The 15,901-nt window shown below is 33.4% G+C and overlaps 1 protein-coding gene across 3 annotated transcripts in view; it reads left to right on the forward strand.

The window, feature by feature from the left end:
* Window positions 1-15,901, forward strand: part of LOC150106466 (G protein-coupled receptor kinase 2-like) — a 550,841-nt gene that overhangs the window by 144,187 nt on the left and 390,753 nt on the right. For all 3 annotated transcript variants that reach the window (XM_090392458.1, XM_090392461.1, XM_090392459.1), the window contains exon 2: window positions 12,240-12,335. In XM_090392458.1, coding sequence (XP_090248584.1) covers window positions 12,240-12,335 — 96 coding nt within the window. The remainder of the gene's footprint in view (window positions 1-12,239; window positions 12,336-15,901) is intronic.

Consider the following 15,901-nt stretch of genomic DNA (forward strand, 5'->3'; position numbering starts at 1 on the left):
TGGACTCCCTGGAGGCGTCACATAATAATAATAATAAGAATAAATACGCTTCCAAAAGAGACCAATTTCGTCAACGTTGAATATTTGCCGATCGTCATAATCACCCTCCTGAATTATCCTTCGTAATTCTTCAGGAAACTTGGCTGCAGAATCTTTATCAGCACTAGCAGATTCTCCAGCTATTCTTACGTTGTGCAGTCCAGCTCAATTTTTAAAACGGTCAAACCATCCTAAACTCGCAGTAAAGCTTTCACATTCCTCTTGAAATTTAGTCTCTTTCAATGAGGTAAAAATAATGAGAGCTTTTTTTCCTGAATATTCCCTGTACTAAGAGATATTATTTTTTGGTTATAATCCTCAATCCAGAGTGATAGAAGACGCTCCATCTGGATCATTAAATTGCTTCTATTTCGGGTGATCTGCAAGATTAAAGAAACTAGCAATTTTTTCTTGTTCTTTGTATTCTTTACTCTTATTTAATATAGTCCAAACTGCTGACTCGCAGTATCCCAGATCTCGCACAATTATTGTATTACTAACAGTGGTGTAGCTAGAGCTTTTGCTGCCCGGGGCGATCCCTGAGTTTGTCGCCCCTTCAATACACTCAAAAAATACTACAAAAAGTCAAAATGACGTATAGGGAAATAAATTAAAACACTATGTTTATTTTTGAAGTAAAACTTTAATTTCAACATTCTAAAATGTTACCTTTCTTGCTTTTTTGTTAGCAAAATCATCGACGACATTGGCGAAGTCTATTTCATAGTAATGTAGGTAATTCTTAATCAATTTTATTTCGAAAACCTCCTCTCAAAACTAGCAACAACACTTACAGCAATTGTGAGGAAAATTCGCAGTAGTATTAGAATATTTGAAAATGAGTTCTCGAGGCTGTATTTTAGAATTAACTGCAAAAGTTCAAAAAGGTTCAAGGTGCCGCCCCATTCCACTCCCCTCTAGCTACGCCACTTTCATGTCTCTTAATGACTTCCAGCTTTTCCGCTTGCTGAAGATTGGCGACAATAAATTAAAAAATAAAAAAATTCATTAACTTAAAATTTCATAACGTAAAAAATCGCGTTAACTGATACCGGACATAAAGCGGAAAATAGTATCATTTCACTCAATCGCACTAACTAATTATCGCGCATATTGAATTCGCGTTAAGCGAGGTTTTCCTGTAGTTCTTTCCACCTTTATGCCATATCCTCAAAACCATTCACATCATTAACATAAATGCACAATTCTTTACTATTAATCTGACAGCTGTTCTTCTATCCAGTCCATTCCACTGGCTACAATTTTCGAGTTCCATCTGCAATTTAAATACTAATTTGCTATCTAGTAATCTGTTAGATGCCTGGATAAATCTGCAAATATCGCAGTATTATACATTCCCTTATTTAACACTGTTTTCATTATATGTGACTAGATGTAGATTCTTAAAACAAAACCACTCCTTCAAATCTATGCTGGATTTTATTTAGAACGTTACTTCAGGGTCTACCCACTGTAATCCTGTTCCTGAACTGTTTATCCAAAAAGCTTAACTACCACTCCACAAATACAGCTGGTCTGTAATTTACTGTATATGCTTCGCCGTTATGCAATTTATACTCATCCCCCCTTTTTTTGAGGGGAAGGGGAGAAGCTTTTCAGATGAATGATTCATTAATCAGCCAGTTGCTTTATCTATTCCTTAGCATTAATGTATAAGTGATTTCATTATCTCCTCTCTTTCATTTTCCATCACTTGCACATCAATGTTACATGATATCCTAAACACTTCTAGAGACCCGAATTAATCGTTAAAGACCCGAATTCTTTAAATTTTCCCTCAATCTTGGAATTTAAACGCTTCCACCACTAAATTAAAAAAAAAAAAAAAAATATATATATATATATATATATATATATATATCAGCATTGTATTTTATTTATTGTTACATTATCCAGAAACCCTGCTCTAAAGATCAGATATGGAACTTCAGACCTCCAGTAAGCAGGGCGGTGGTTTCTAAGCCGAGCAGAGCCGGCGCTAGGGTCTTTGCCGCTCGCATGCAATGTCTATCTAAGCGCTCCTGTAACGATCCGGGCTTGTGTGGTTCTTTTACGATAATAAAAATTTAAATTATTTGAAATTTCTTAAATATATTTTGACAGAACAGCCACACGTTGGTTCGCTAAATGTAACGGACCGCGGGTGTTGACTAAGCAGGATAATCGTTAAAAACCCGAATATTCAAAAAATTCTCAAAAGTTAAAGCAAATTTTGATAAAGCCACTTCACTTTAATCGTTGAATATAATGATACAGGGATTATAGCCTTCTCACCGACCCGAATCGCTAAAAAAATTAAAATGAATTTTAATTAAAGTTAAAATTTATTTGAACTAAAGTTTAAAAAATTCTTTCATTTTACAAGTTACTAAATTCTTAGTAACTTGTAAAAAAATTTTAATAATTTTTATAAGCGGAAATATCTTTTAGGAGAATAAAAGAAACTCAAGATAGATGAGAAAATAAGAAAAGAATTCTGAAATAATTAGAACATTTAATATAAGTATTCAAAAAATAACATCTTTACAGAATAACAGAAAATAAATTAAATTACATAAATATACTTGAATTTTTTTAAATTAAAATTTTAGGGTTTTTGATTGCATATTCATAAAATTAGAAATAATGGTCTTAACGTCTAATTCCGCACATATATCATTTTCAATAGCTATTAACGCCAAACTAACAAGCCTTTTTTGTGACATACTTGTTCTTAAGTAGGTTTTAAATTAATCAATTTCAACTTGGAAAAGGAACGTACACCGCTCGCTACACTAACAGGTAAGGTTAATAGTATTCTTAAAGCAATTGAAAAGTTAGGGAAAGAATTATTGGACAAAATAAAATTAAGAATATCGAAAGGGTTTTGAATATTTAAATTATCCTTCCGAAAAATATCCCGGAAAGTACATAACTCGTCATATAGTTCTATTGCATTTACGTCTTTATTGTCACCGTCCTTGAAATTATCATAATATGTTTTTAGTTGTTCAAAACGTTCTATTAACGAACACATTGCAACGTCTAGAAGTGTATAAAACACATTCACTGTAAATTTATCTTCTGGCGATTGTGGCGTTTCTCATTATTCTCGTAGTCAAATTGCCGTATCTTTTTTTCGTCGTCGGACTTCCGTACCAGTTTTAAATTCTTGTTCTCCGTCCACCTCTTCACTCAGTTCTTTTGCCGTTTTAGAACCTCTTTAAAATTTGTATCTGATCGATACTCTTGTGAGAATATTTTTAAGTTTTCGATAGATTCTAAAGCAAGTGTAATGTTCATATTTTTTGTCCTGAAGCATTTTACTCACAGGATTTATTCTGTTAAGTAAATCATGCCCAGTTATAAGAGAGCAAATAAATTTGTAGTCCTTTATTTTATCACATAATGTTTGTGCTTCATGCTGAGTTTCTTTCTTAAAATCTTCATTATTTAAAATTTCAAAAAGTGCATCGTAAATTTCTCGTAACTGATATCGTAGAGGGCGGATTGCATTAATTTTACTTTCCCATCGCGTATCTGATGGCTGTTTCAATGTTAATTTTTTTACAAACTTTAAAAGGATTGCCCAACGTTTGTAAGAGAATGAAAAGAAATTGTATATTTCTTGAATAATTGCAAAGAAACTAATTCTATCTGCATTCACTTTGGCTGAATCGTTAATGATTAAATTTAGAGTATGAGCAGCACATGGCACGTAAAAAGCTCGAGGATTTTTGTTTAAAAGTGTAAAAAGCTCGAGGATTTTTGTTCAAATTTTGGAGCCCATTTTTTTTCCCATTCGTATTTGCCCCATTGTCATACCCTTTACCTCGCATGTCTTCAATAGGAATGTTCCATTTTCTCAGTTGTTCCATTATTGTTGCACATAAATCAAGTCCTGTGGAATCTGATATATATCTGCAAAACCTAAAAAGTTTTCCCTGATCTTAACAATTCCATTGTCACAGGAAACAAAATGAATAATAATGGTCATTTGTTCTGTTTTACTTACATCAGGTGTGCAGTCTAAAATTATGGAATAATATTTAGATTTTCGAATTGATAATAAAATTGTATCCCTGATTGTATTACTTAAAGTTTCCAATATTTCATTTTGACTGTCTTTACTTTACTTAACGAAACAATAGAGTACACTATTGTTTACTCTAACAATAGAGTAAACAATAGTGTACTCTATTGTTTCGTTGTAGGGTCCTTTCAACATGATTTTCCATAACAGGATCAAACGTCGCAAACAGTTCGACTAATTTTAAAAAATTGCCATTATTCCTTTCATATAATTTATCAGATGATCCACGAAAAGTTAAATTTTGGCTACCAAGGAATTTTATAATTTCAATCAAGCATTCTAAAACACTCGTCCAATGTTTCTTTTTCATTGAGTCTCTCAATCAATAGTAGTTTTGTTTTTTACATTTTTATCAACTTCCATTTTAAGAAATTTTTTATGTGAGTTAAACTAGTCTCATGTATATGCAAAGTTGTACTTACATTTCTCCAATCGTTATAGCCTTCTACAAGACTACTTGATTTGGTAGGTGCGAAAGGTTTGCAACAAAAGCAAAAAACAGAATTTAAATTTCGGAATAAATAGCCATGTTCTTGGCACGAGGTCACCGTTTTCCATTTTTCAATTATAATACGTGTCACCAAATTTATGACCATATGTATCTCTGGGATATATTATATTTTTCTTTTGAACAGGTCTCATTTCAATTAAAACAACTCGTAATTTTTCATCAATATTTCCCCATTCACCTGGATCTTCTAAATGTACAGAGACTAACAATGTGTTGGTTTCGTGGTCAATTACAACTAAATCTTCTCCTAACTATTTTTCACTTAAATCATGCATCTTGTTATCTTGTTCAATAGTTGCAATAGTACTTTCATGAAAACTGGATGATATGCACGGTTCTTCAACTCTGATTTCTGATGTATCGAGCTGATTATAATCTGCATCAGAATATTTTAATATTTTAACAAATTTATTAAGAGCCCCAGTTTGTTTCTTAACATCTGCTTCTTTCGCAGCATGACACTTACGATTTTGTGCACCTAATAACTTTTTTTAAAATTTTTGATTCCATTTCTATTTTATACCTACAAAAAATTATTACACAACATGACACAGAGATGAAATAATAGTCCGCACTGCGCTACTGTCAGTAGCCTACTGAGATGCGTACCATATGACTGGTTAACTAGCAACAAATGTTTTTTACGAAAATTCGTTTCTGCACATGAAAACCGTTCACTATTTCACTTTAGATAGACTGCAGTAGACACAACATTCTTTAGGCAAGCATTTAGCCTGCTCTTGCTGCAAATTGTGAACAGCCAGCTGATCAAAGAGGTGGCAATATACAATTTTTTTAAAATTTTAATTCGGTGTATCCGGCCAATATTTATTTTAATATTGATAATATTAAGATTTTTTTGTTTTCATGATAAAAATTTTGTTTCTTAAAAATTAACTTATGAACGGTGTAGCGGCGCCCGCATGCTTTGCATGCCTGCTTCCGCTGGCCCTGAAGCCAAGCAATGAAATTCATTGTTTTATATATATACGAGTATATATAATAATCATTTAAAACTAATTTAAATATTAAACACTGTCATGATTCTCATCCAGCAAAGGGAAGCACCTATATTCTTTCTCTTGCTTGCTTCATAGCAAAAAATCCTACATCTTCTTTAGCCTGCTCTATTAGTGTCCTCTCTTATTCTAATTTCTCTTTCTTTACATGCCACTTCTCACGCTTCCTTTACTCGTCATGAAATAAATAAGAATGGCGAATATATCTTTGCCATTCTTACTTAATTCATTCCTTTGACTCAAATATTTGTTATCTCCCAGGCAATTTTAATCTCTTTCCCCTCCTTGTTCATCCCTTCATAATATTCATAATCTGTTAATCTTAATCTGTGTATTCTCTTTGTTGCATACTATACCGGCCACTGAACTAGAAACTTTTATTTTACGTATAGGCATGCGACTGTCAATACCAATCCTCTACAATTCCCTGCGCATAGTTTGGTGGGATATGGGTTGGGAACAGTCTTCATTAAATGCTTTGGCTAATTGCTGCATATAGGAAGTTCTATTACATTCCATAATAGAACTTCCTAGTTCCATACAAGCCTTCCCAGATGACAGCGATCTTGTTCTTGACAGATTGTCTTAGGACTGCAGTTATTCCTCTTAGACAAGCAAAATAGGTTATTTTTTTGCTGATCAAACTATTGATATGTCACTTTTTGAGAAACCAGTCAGCTCTAGCTATATGGGCACCCACAGTAAGCTCTTTACTGAGCTCCGAAAGATGCTGTTTTTCCAATTGGGATTATTGAATTCAGCAGAATTCTGCAATAGTTGCCTAGAACACGTGGTGATGCATGTTTCCAAGTATTTTGCATATATGCTGCATAAGTGATGTTTACGTACATATGCATAAGGTTTCTAATTCAGTAGCCAGTATATGTTTGTGAGATAAGTGTCCTTCAAAACAAGAAATTAACTTTTTTTGTTACTTCTGTTGACTCGCTATTCCACTTTCCAAGTTTATATTTAATTAGTTAAAATCTCCCATTATAAGGCCTATGTAGTCCTGTGGAAATGGCATTTGCATCCATAGCTGTAAGCCTCCTGAATAAAGACTGTTCTAAGTTTGATTGTAGTTGCCAAGCAGAGGAACTATTTCTAAGCCTTTCTTTGATTGGTACTCGAGTTAGTATCTGGTACTGGAATTCAGATTTTTCATTCTGTAAATTCAAGAAAATTGATTGTAGGATTCACACTATTTCAGACAATATTATATTAGACAGTATTATATTACTCCTTACCCTAAGCTCTAATATTATGACATTAGAGTTTAGGGTAAGGAGTAAATAATTCTAAAACACTGCTCTAGAAATTGAACTTGGAACTTTTTCAAGTGGCTCCTGGTCTCCATTAAGCAAGGTGATAGTCTCATACTGGACGATGAAAATTATGATTATGTGGATATCTTCATGGAGTCAGATGACTCATCGCAGAAACCCACACTAACCTTTATATACATATCGTGACATCTTCAGACTGCACTACACTACAAGGCATTCTTTCTCTGTATGTTAAACATGATGCTTTTCTTAAAGTGACTTCAGGCTTCAAAATGAGGATCTTATATCAGATGATGAAAATTTTCTGACACATAACTACATTCATTATAACTACATAATAATAATAATAATAATACTACATTCACAAACATCTGTACCAAGACAAGATTCGAACCTACAGCTTGTAGGGTTGGAAGCAGATATACTGTTTACATGACCCCAAATTTGAAGAGGTACAAATATCATACTCTTAAATTTGTTAATCTAAACAAATCTAGATTACAAATAAAGGAATAATAGGGAAAAAAGGATACTAAGCTATCATGCATTCTGTGCAACAAAAGCTATTCTTCTTATTTTTCAGTCTAGATCAGTCCATTGGACACCCAGGCTGGACAGTCTCCCCTAGTATTCTCCATTCCATTGTATTCCAACAGTTCTAACAATTTAATTTTGCCATCTTCTCTTCCTTGTTTTTCCTCTTTGCCTACTGCCATCAAAAGTGCTATTAGGTTATTTTAAGTTTAAAATTTTCTTATATTTTTCCTGAACTCTAAAAGCAAAGTAAACTAAGGTAGTAACCCTTCCCCAAACTCAAAGTTGTACTTATTTGTTAAGCTGTTAATGTTGAAAAACGTTCATAAATATAATGCAGTTTGAATGTATATCATATAGCCCTTATCAGACATTGGGGAGTAGGACTGCAAGCAGAAAGAAATCAAACATTGTTTTATAAATTTAAAGGATTGGGAGCAATGTCTTCCTATATGGAGGAGGGGTAAGTAAAGCTGAAGAAAAATGGAATAAAATGCACACAACTATAGAAATCACAAGCTGTTCTTGTTCTGTATAAATAGTTTTATCAAAAGATGAAAAAAAAAACACTTATAATTCACGTATTGCTTTTATGTTGCAATAAATACTCATATCAAGTGGGATTTTTTGGGTTATTGCACATTCAGAAAAAAAAAACACTTATATTTACAAAAATGATAGCAAATTCATAACAAGAAACATTACAGGATGGTAACAAGAAAATTGTAACTATCTCATACATTTAAGGTACATCTGAAAAGATATCTAGAGTGCTCATTAAATATCAGCTATATACCGTATTTAGACCTTATGTCAAATTGGCTGTTCTCATCCATTCACATAAGGACAAACTTTCTTCTTTATCACATTTAGGAGTTTATGAATGCCCTGTTCTTGTGACTGGGCAATGGACAGATAGTAAGAACTGTTGACATTCGTCTTGGTGAATAAAAATTACATCTGGCACTATCGTTATGGCAAGTTGGGTCTAGCCGCCCATGCCTTGGATATCACTTCACACAGGATCAATTGGGAAAAAAACAAACAAACAAAAGTGCTACACAGAAGTCATTATAAGTCAGAGAGATTGTTTTTGGAATCAATAGAATCTTTAAAACATACTCCAAACCTCAACAAGTATAGGCTGTATAAATTTACCAAAAATCTAGCAGACAGCATTTTAAGATCTAATTAATATTTGTTTTCTCTTTTTTTACAACATAAATGGCCTAATTAGGACTTTAGTTCCTTGTGTTGACCGTTACAATTTTTTTAAAATAGTCCCACTGTTATACTAAATTGTTGTTGTTTTGCATACTGTGACAGACTGTTTTTGTGTCTGTAGATGCTGGATATAATACCAGCAAAATATCAGAAAATAAGTTAATAAATATTATTTCTTATCATTCTGTATTGTCATCAAAACTGTGAAAATAAATAACAAGTAGTTTAGTCTTGAGGATATAAATTAAAGATACCAAGAAATTATATATATATATAATTTCTTAGGGCCCGTATATTTATATGGTCAATACAGGATGAGGTGGTTGTATTTCCGACTATCTCTTCTTGTGTATACGACTATATGAATGTGGTTATGTTATATGCTGATAAGAGGTCTAGGTATTGTTCTGTTTTGTTATTTATGTTCCTAATGTTTTTATTCATGCCCCATATCATTATCAAGTATTCTGAGGTGCCTTTTTTCGTGGTTGAAAGCCATCTATTTAATTCATCTAGAAATTTTGTAGTGCTTAAGTTGGGTGGTCTGTATATTGTGTTTAATATCAAGGAGTTTTCTTGTTTGATGTTTTTAATTTCGATGCTTATGTATTCTGCATCGAATTAGAATTCATAATACATATGCATTCTAATTTATAGTTTATTTCTGTTACGTCTAGTTTATGTTTGGTAAATATTAGTATACCACCACCTCATTTAGTTTGTCTGCAGTGTTTGTGTTGTTGGAAGTTTGGCATTTGGTAGATGGTTGCCTCTTCATTTGTCATAGATATTTCAGCCGGTATTAAAATGTCTATGTTGTCTTTATCTTCCTTCAGTCAGTAGGGTCAACCAGTATTTTTGAATGCTCATGATGTTGATGTGGAGAATAGATAGTCCTTTTTTGGGGATAGTCACTTGTTTCCATTCTGTTATCGATTTCGTGGCAATTGTCATGTTCTGGGGTGATTACATCTGCTTGGTAGTCTGCGTTCATGTGGGTTGGCATGTTGTTCCCTTCTTTACGACTCATCAGTATTCTGATGAGTGTGGCAGCCTATTGAGGTCTTCTACGGATTTTATTTGGATTGACTTTGCATCTTGTGTGTTTTTTAAGGAATGTTTTGCTGTCTCTTATCCATATAAACTGGTAATTTTTTTCTGTTTTTACTTTCCTTGTTTGGTAGAATAGTTTCTGATAATATGGCGTTAAGTATTCAGACAAGTATATTGGGGTATTGTCATGGGCTCCATTCATATCCTTGACTACTGGTTTTTTAATCCTGCTAGCTTTTATAAGTGTAGTTTTTGTTGGGCTGTTAGTGAGTCGTACCACGACGGGAAGAGGATGGGGATTACTTTCTCTTTTCCTTTTTTGTGGTGACTAATGTACTGACTGGATATCTTTTGATTCTATGGAAGCACCAATATTTTGGCTTAGTTGTATTACAGTGTCTTTTAAATGTTCTGTAGCAATTTCTGGGAGATCATTTTTATACTGCTTTGATTTAAGAGTTCATATTATTGCTTTAAAGAGTTTAGATCTTGTCGTAGTTCCGTTGTATCTTTAATTAAATTATGTTGTCTTTCCGTTAGCTCTTTAATACAGGTTTTAATTTCTCTAATGGTCTGTAATACATCCTGTACTGAGCTATTATTAAATTTAATAAATTCCTCGTATTGGTTGAATTTTTCTGTAATTTGTTTTTCAAAAAGTTCTCCGACAAAATTGATTAAACTGTCTTTTAGATTTTGTAATCTATTTTCAAGTAATGCATTCAAAGTGCCAACTTTGATTTCCTAGATTTCATCTAGGTTTCCGTTGTTGTATTCTTTGTTTTTCATTTCCTCTGCTGTTGATTGCCATGTTAGCTGTTTACCATCTGCGGTTGTTTTCTGCATTGGCTGTTTCCTGCCTGCAGTTGAAGCCAACATTCCTTTGTTTTCTCTACAATGTAGGCACTTCCACTCATCACGCTTTGCATTTGATTTTCACTGCCAAGTGGCCTCGGACAGTTCTGAACATACAAAGTGCATGTTTCTCTGGCAGTTTCTGCATGCTATGTGGTTTTCTTCCCCCGTTAAATCTTTCTGGCATTTGTATAATAATAATCATTAATAATTAATTAATAATCAATTAATTATTATTAATAATAATAATAATACTTGTATCTAAATTATCTGTAGTCTGAGATTTTGTAGAAATAGAAATCCCAAAATTCTTTGAGATTTTTTTAAAAAATTGTTTTAAGGCTTGTGTAGCTCAGTGGATGTGACGTTTGCATACCACGGTGCTTGACTGCATGAAGGAAGACTTCTTGGTTTCGAATCTAGTTGGTGACTAGAGGAAATTTTTCTAAGCCTTTTTTTGACCAGTTCCCGAGTTAGTCGATCTCTAGCACGGGCAAGCGGATTTTTTCTCCCAGAAACTCAGGTTTTTTGTCCCGTAAACTCAAGAAAATTGACCGCAGAACCCACACTATTTCAGACATTAAATATATTGTGTTAGGGTTAGGGACCACAAAATGGTTGAGCTTGTTGAGCCATCTCTCTCTTCACTGTGTGCCACTTAATTAGTGATAGCCTTGGGCCAGCTATCTCTGATTGGGTACCAGTGGAGATTGAACTGCCCCACTCAGTCTCCAAAAGTTACATAGGGCTAAAACGGCCTCGCCCACTCCCTATAAGGAATAAAAGGCATTAGCTGATTTTTTTTATTTGTTTTAAGGCTTTAATTTGTTTTCTAGTCTAAAAAACAATTCAGAAGGAATCTCAAAAATATCTATTAAAAGAATCGTCCTTCATTTTAATGTCTTTAACTTGTTTCAACACAAAATATAAGTCATAGAATGAGGTGTAATAATTCTTAACAACAGGAAAACGATAGGGTTCGAAAACCCTATAGTTTTCCTGTTGTTTCAGAATCTTTGAAATTTATTTAAATTAAGTCTAATGGAGATGCTAGTGATCTTCTTTCACTATGTGTTATTCCTGCTTCCTATGCAGGGTCCGCGTGTTACTTAGATGTGACTACTTGTTAGTACCACTCCCAACTGACCTGTCACTTAGTCTGCCGCTGGAGGGGGGGGGATATATTTCAGCTGTAGGAGCATATGTTCACGGGGCCGGTTTGCCTGCTTGGATGAAAAACGCCAGATAAATTGGTGGAAAAATCCCTACTGCCCGTGCCGAAGACTGGCTAACTTGGCTATGCCTGAGGAAGATCCTCAAGTTCCTCACGTCTTTGACAGGAATCAAACCTGGGACACTCCTTCCCCAGGTATGGTTGCGAAGCGCAAAGCCACTAGGCTAACTGCGCGGACAATGGAGATGCTAGTGGTAACAATAATATAATCATTTTTAGCACTTAAAAGTTTTTTTTTGTTTTTACATGTTGAGTTTTTTTTTACATGTTGGTCATTTATCATTGCATTTGGTAAATTATGAAGCATAGTTCAGAGTACTGTTTCAGATTATTTTGATTTTATAATTATTTTTAACTTCAGTTATTCTGAACTTTAATAATTCATTCTCAGGTGGCGCTGATAGTAACAAGGGAAAGAGTAAAAAATGGAAGAAAATTCTTCAGTTCCCACACATATCACATTGCATAGATTTGAGAAACAAGATAGGTATAGTATTCATCTAAAAATATTGACATTTTTTGATTATTCAATATTGAATATTTTGAAGTTTATAGCTTCATATATTGCTTACTGCCAACTGATTACACATTTTAGTATTATCAGTTTATCACTATCATCCTTTCAACTTCAAAACCACCAAAACTTAATAGAACTCCTCCTGAGAAGCAAGCCCTCTCAAACCTAAAGAAGAAAAAGATATAATCATCCTAAAGGCAGACAAAGGCAACTCGACGATTATTTTGAACACCAAGGACTACATAACAAAGATCACTGAGTTAGTTTCAGACATGTCAACCTATTGCATATTAGATGTTGATCCAACTTTAAAAAATCAAAAAGAAACTAATTTCCTAATATGGAACATGACCAGATGGTCTTCGGACTTGCAACAGAGTCTGAAATCTCTACACCCACTGACACCACACTTATATGGTGCACCAAAAGTGCACAAAATTGGAGTTCCGCTCTGTCCAATCATCGACAGAAGAAATTCTCTTACATGTCTACTAGCTAAATATCTAACCCGTCTTTTGAAAGATAATATAAAAAAATCGGATTCCTTCATAAAGAATTCTAAGCATTTCACTGAAAAATTAAAAGGCATCACCATCTTAAAAACAGAGATCCTTACAAGCCTAGATGTGCTTTTCATTATTCACCAACATACCTGTAAGAAGTTATCAAGATCATAGAAAATCTCTATCCGCAGCTTTTTTACCATTGCCTCAAATCAAATTGTTTCAAAGTGAATAACACAATTTATGAACAACTTGATGGCTTAGCCATGGGCAGTTCCTTATCACCTGATCTGTTCATGGAAAAACTAGAAGCTGACATCCTTTCCAAAGTAAATCCAAAGCCGTTGGTTTGGTGCAGATACGTAAATGATGTTTTCATCATTTGGAAAGGCGCTAATACATATGCTTAAAAATAGAGCTACCAATATTATCTCATAAGAAAAAGATCTCCTTGATGTACTCACTCTCATATCTCAAACACTAGTAAACAACTGTTACCCAAAAAATATAATCAAAAACAATACTTCATAGAAACTCTCCACAGCAACAACCTCCTGTAACACAATATACATCGTCATCCCTTATGCAGGCTCAGTTTAAAAAAAAAATAGTCAAACTCATGAAGTCTTTCAACGTCAGAGTTGCTTTCAAATCTGTCAAAACTATATACCACATTGTAAGATCTCCTAAGAACATTAATGCCTTCTTCAAATACGCAGGTGTATACAACATCCCATGTTCCTGTGGATTAAATTACCTAGGCCAAACATCAAGAAGCCTGGAGAAATTTGAAAAAAAGAACATATAGGGGATGTGAACAACAGAACAGACACTTCAGGATTAGTCCATCACTTCTCAATCTCTAACCACACCATCGATTGGGATGACAGCTCCATGTCTTATATAGAAGAAAATTTTTGATGTAGAAACTTCAAAGAAGAAGCCGCAGTTGTACTCCGTTCAGGAGAAAATCTAAACAGAAATCAAGGAACGATTCTGAAAGACATCTGGAAAAGCCTAATAAAAACTATACAATGAGCTCAATAAACAATGACTGAGACACCACGCTCCATGCTTATGATGTTACTTGTCAATTTTAATTTATTTGACTGTGTTACTCCATTCTTCTTTTTTACTAGCAGATGTTATTGTGTACCATCATACTTGTCCTGAAGAAGCCAGACAGAATAGCTGGTGTAACTTGTTGACAATTTGTGTATATCATTTATTAATATATGATCAACGAATAAAACCAAAGAAAAAACTCAAGTTTTAATTATCAGTTTATATCTACCTCAAATGTGTTTAGATACTGAGAGAAATAAACTGCAGTGAAAATGAAAAATACTGTAAGGCCTTTGAAAAAAATAAAACAAAAAGCAAAATTTAATATTTTATATAAAATATTTATATATTTTATTTGTTATTGCTTTATATAAGATATGTACTGTATATATTTTATGGTTAAACTATCCTATGACATGTTTAGATGTCCATCAAAACATGGATAGGAAGTTTACATTAAAATTGAAATAACATGGATGCGAAGCATAAGATGCTTATATTTTGTTCACCATGGTTAGTTAGGTGGTTAATAAAATATAATTATGGGGCATCATCATTTATGTAGGGCGTACTCTCAACAAGATTTTAGACAAAGGAAACTTGCTTTATCACTTTTCCCTCAAAGAAATAAGTTGCCCTAAAATAATTATCTCCTTTTATTGCTGAGGTGTGTGTGTGTCTGTGGATCGGTTGGAGCTTTTGGTATGATTCAGATAATTTTTATGAAAGCCTTGGATAACTTTTTTTGTGACATAGGCTATTTCCTGACCTCTAATGACATTTTAATGCTAGGTAAAACGATGAAAGTAATATTAGTCAACAAATTAAAACTTATTTTTTGTAACTGAAGTTAATTTTTGCAAGTGTAATGTATTCTGAAGTGCTGAATTCAGATGTTCAATCCAAAAAATTCCATCATGTAGAATTTTTTTTTAAAACAGATATGTATATTTTCATAGGTTTTTGGAATATGTTATCTTGAATAAGTCATTACTAATACTAACATTTTAAATTATTGTCACTTAGTTGTCCTTTTGTAACTGTTTTTATCTTGAGGCATGCTGTAGTAGTTTTGAAAATGATTGGAGATTCAGATATTTGAAATATTTGAACTTGTTTTACATTAAAAATGCTGCAATATAATGGTTGGATAGTCAAGAACTATCCAACATTTGTACTTGAACTCATTCACAGTCATGACACCCACAACAGACTCTGGCAACCTATTCCACTCATTCACCACTCTCCAAGCAAAAAACCTAGTTATAACACCCTTGTTAACTACAATCTTACTCAGTTTTCATGGATGCCCCCTAGTTCTCCCAGCACCAGACCTATTCTGAAAAGTTTTCTCTGAATTAATCTTGTTAAACCCTTTCACTATTGTATTATTATTATTATGGGCTACTCCATGGAGCCCTTACTCATTGAGGGAGGCTCTAAACATTGTGTCAAGAACTATCCAATATTTGCACTTGAACGCATTCACACTCATGGCACCACAAACTCTGGCAACCTGTCCATTCATTCACCACTCTCCAAGCAAAAAACCCAGTTATAACACCCTTGTTAACTACAATCTTACTCAGTTTTCATGAATGGCTCCTGGTTTTCCCATCACCACCAGACCTATTCTGAAAAATTTCCTCTGAATTAATCTTGTAAAACCCCTCAGTAATTTCTGTGGCTCAATTAAATCACTCCTTTTCTGCCTATCAACCAGTTTTGGATTGATATAAAATAAAAAAAATAAAAGTGAACACATTTGTCACCTTTTCTAATGAAAAGCATTCAAAGAACATATAATTGAGAAGATTTATGTGCACAGAGAACATAAATTAAAGAGGCTAAAATTGAATTCCTGATAGGAAAATAGGTATTATTTTATAGATGTTGGAATTAAGACCTCATTTTTTTTGTGTAATTCTCTTTTCTGTTTTCCTTATTATAAATATGAAAAATATTATC

This window comes from Typopeltis vanoorti, chromosome 5 (genome assembly GCF_054136105.1).
Source record: "Typopeltis vanoorti isolate ZY-2024b chromosome 5, IOZ_Tvanoo_1.0, whole genome shotgun sequence".
NCBI classification, from domain to species: domain Eukaryota; kingdom Metazoa; phylum Arthropoda; class Arachnida; order Uropygi; family Thelyphonidae; genus Typopeltis; species Typopeltis vanoorti.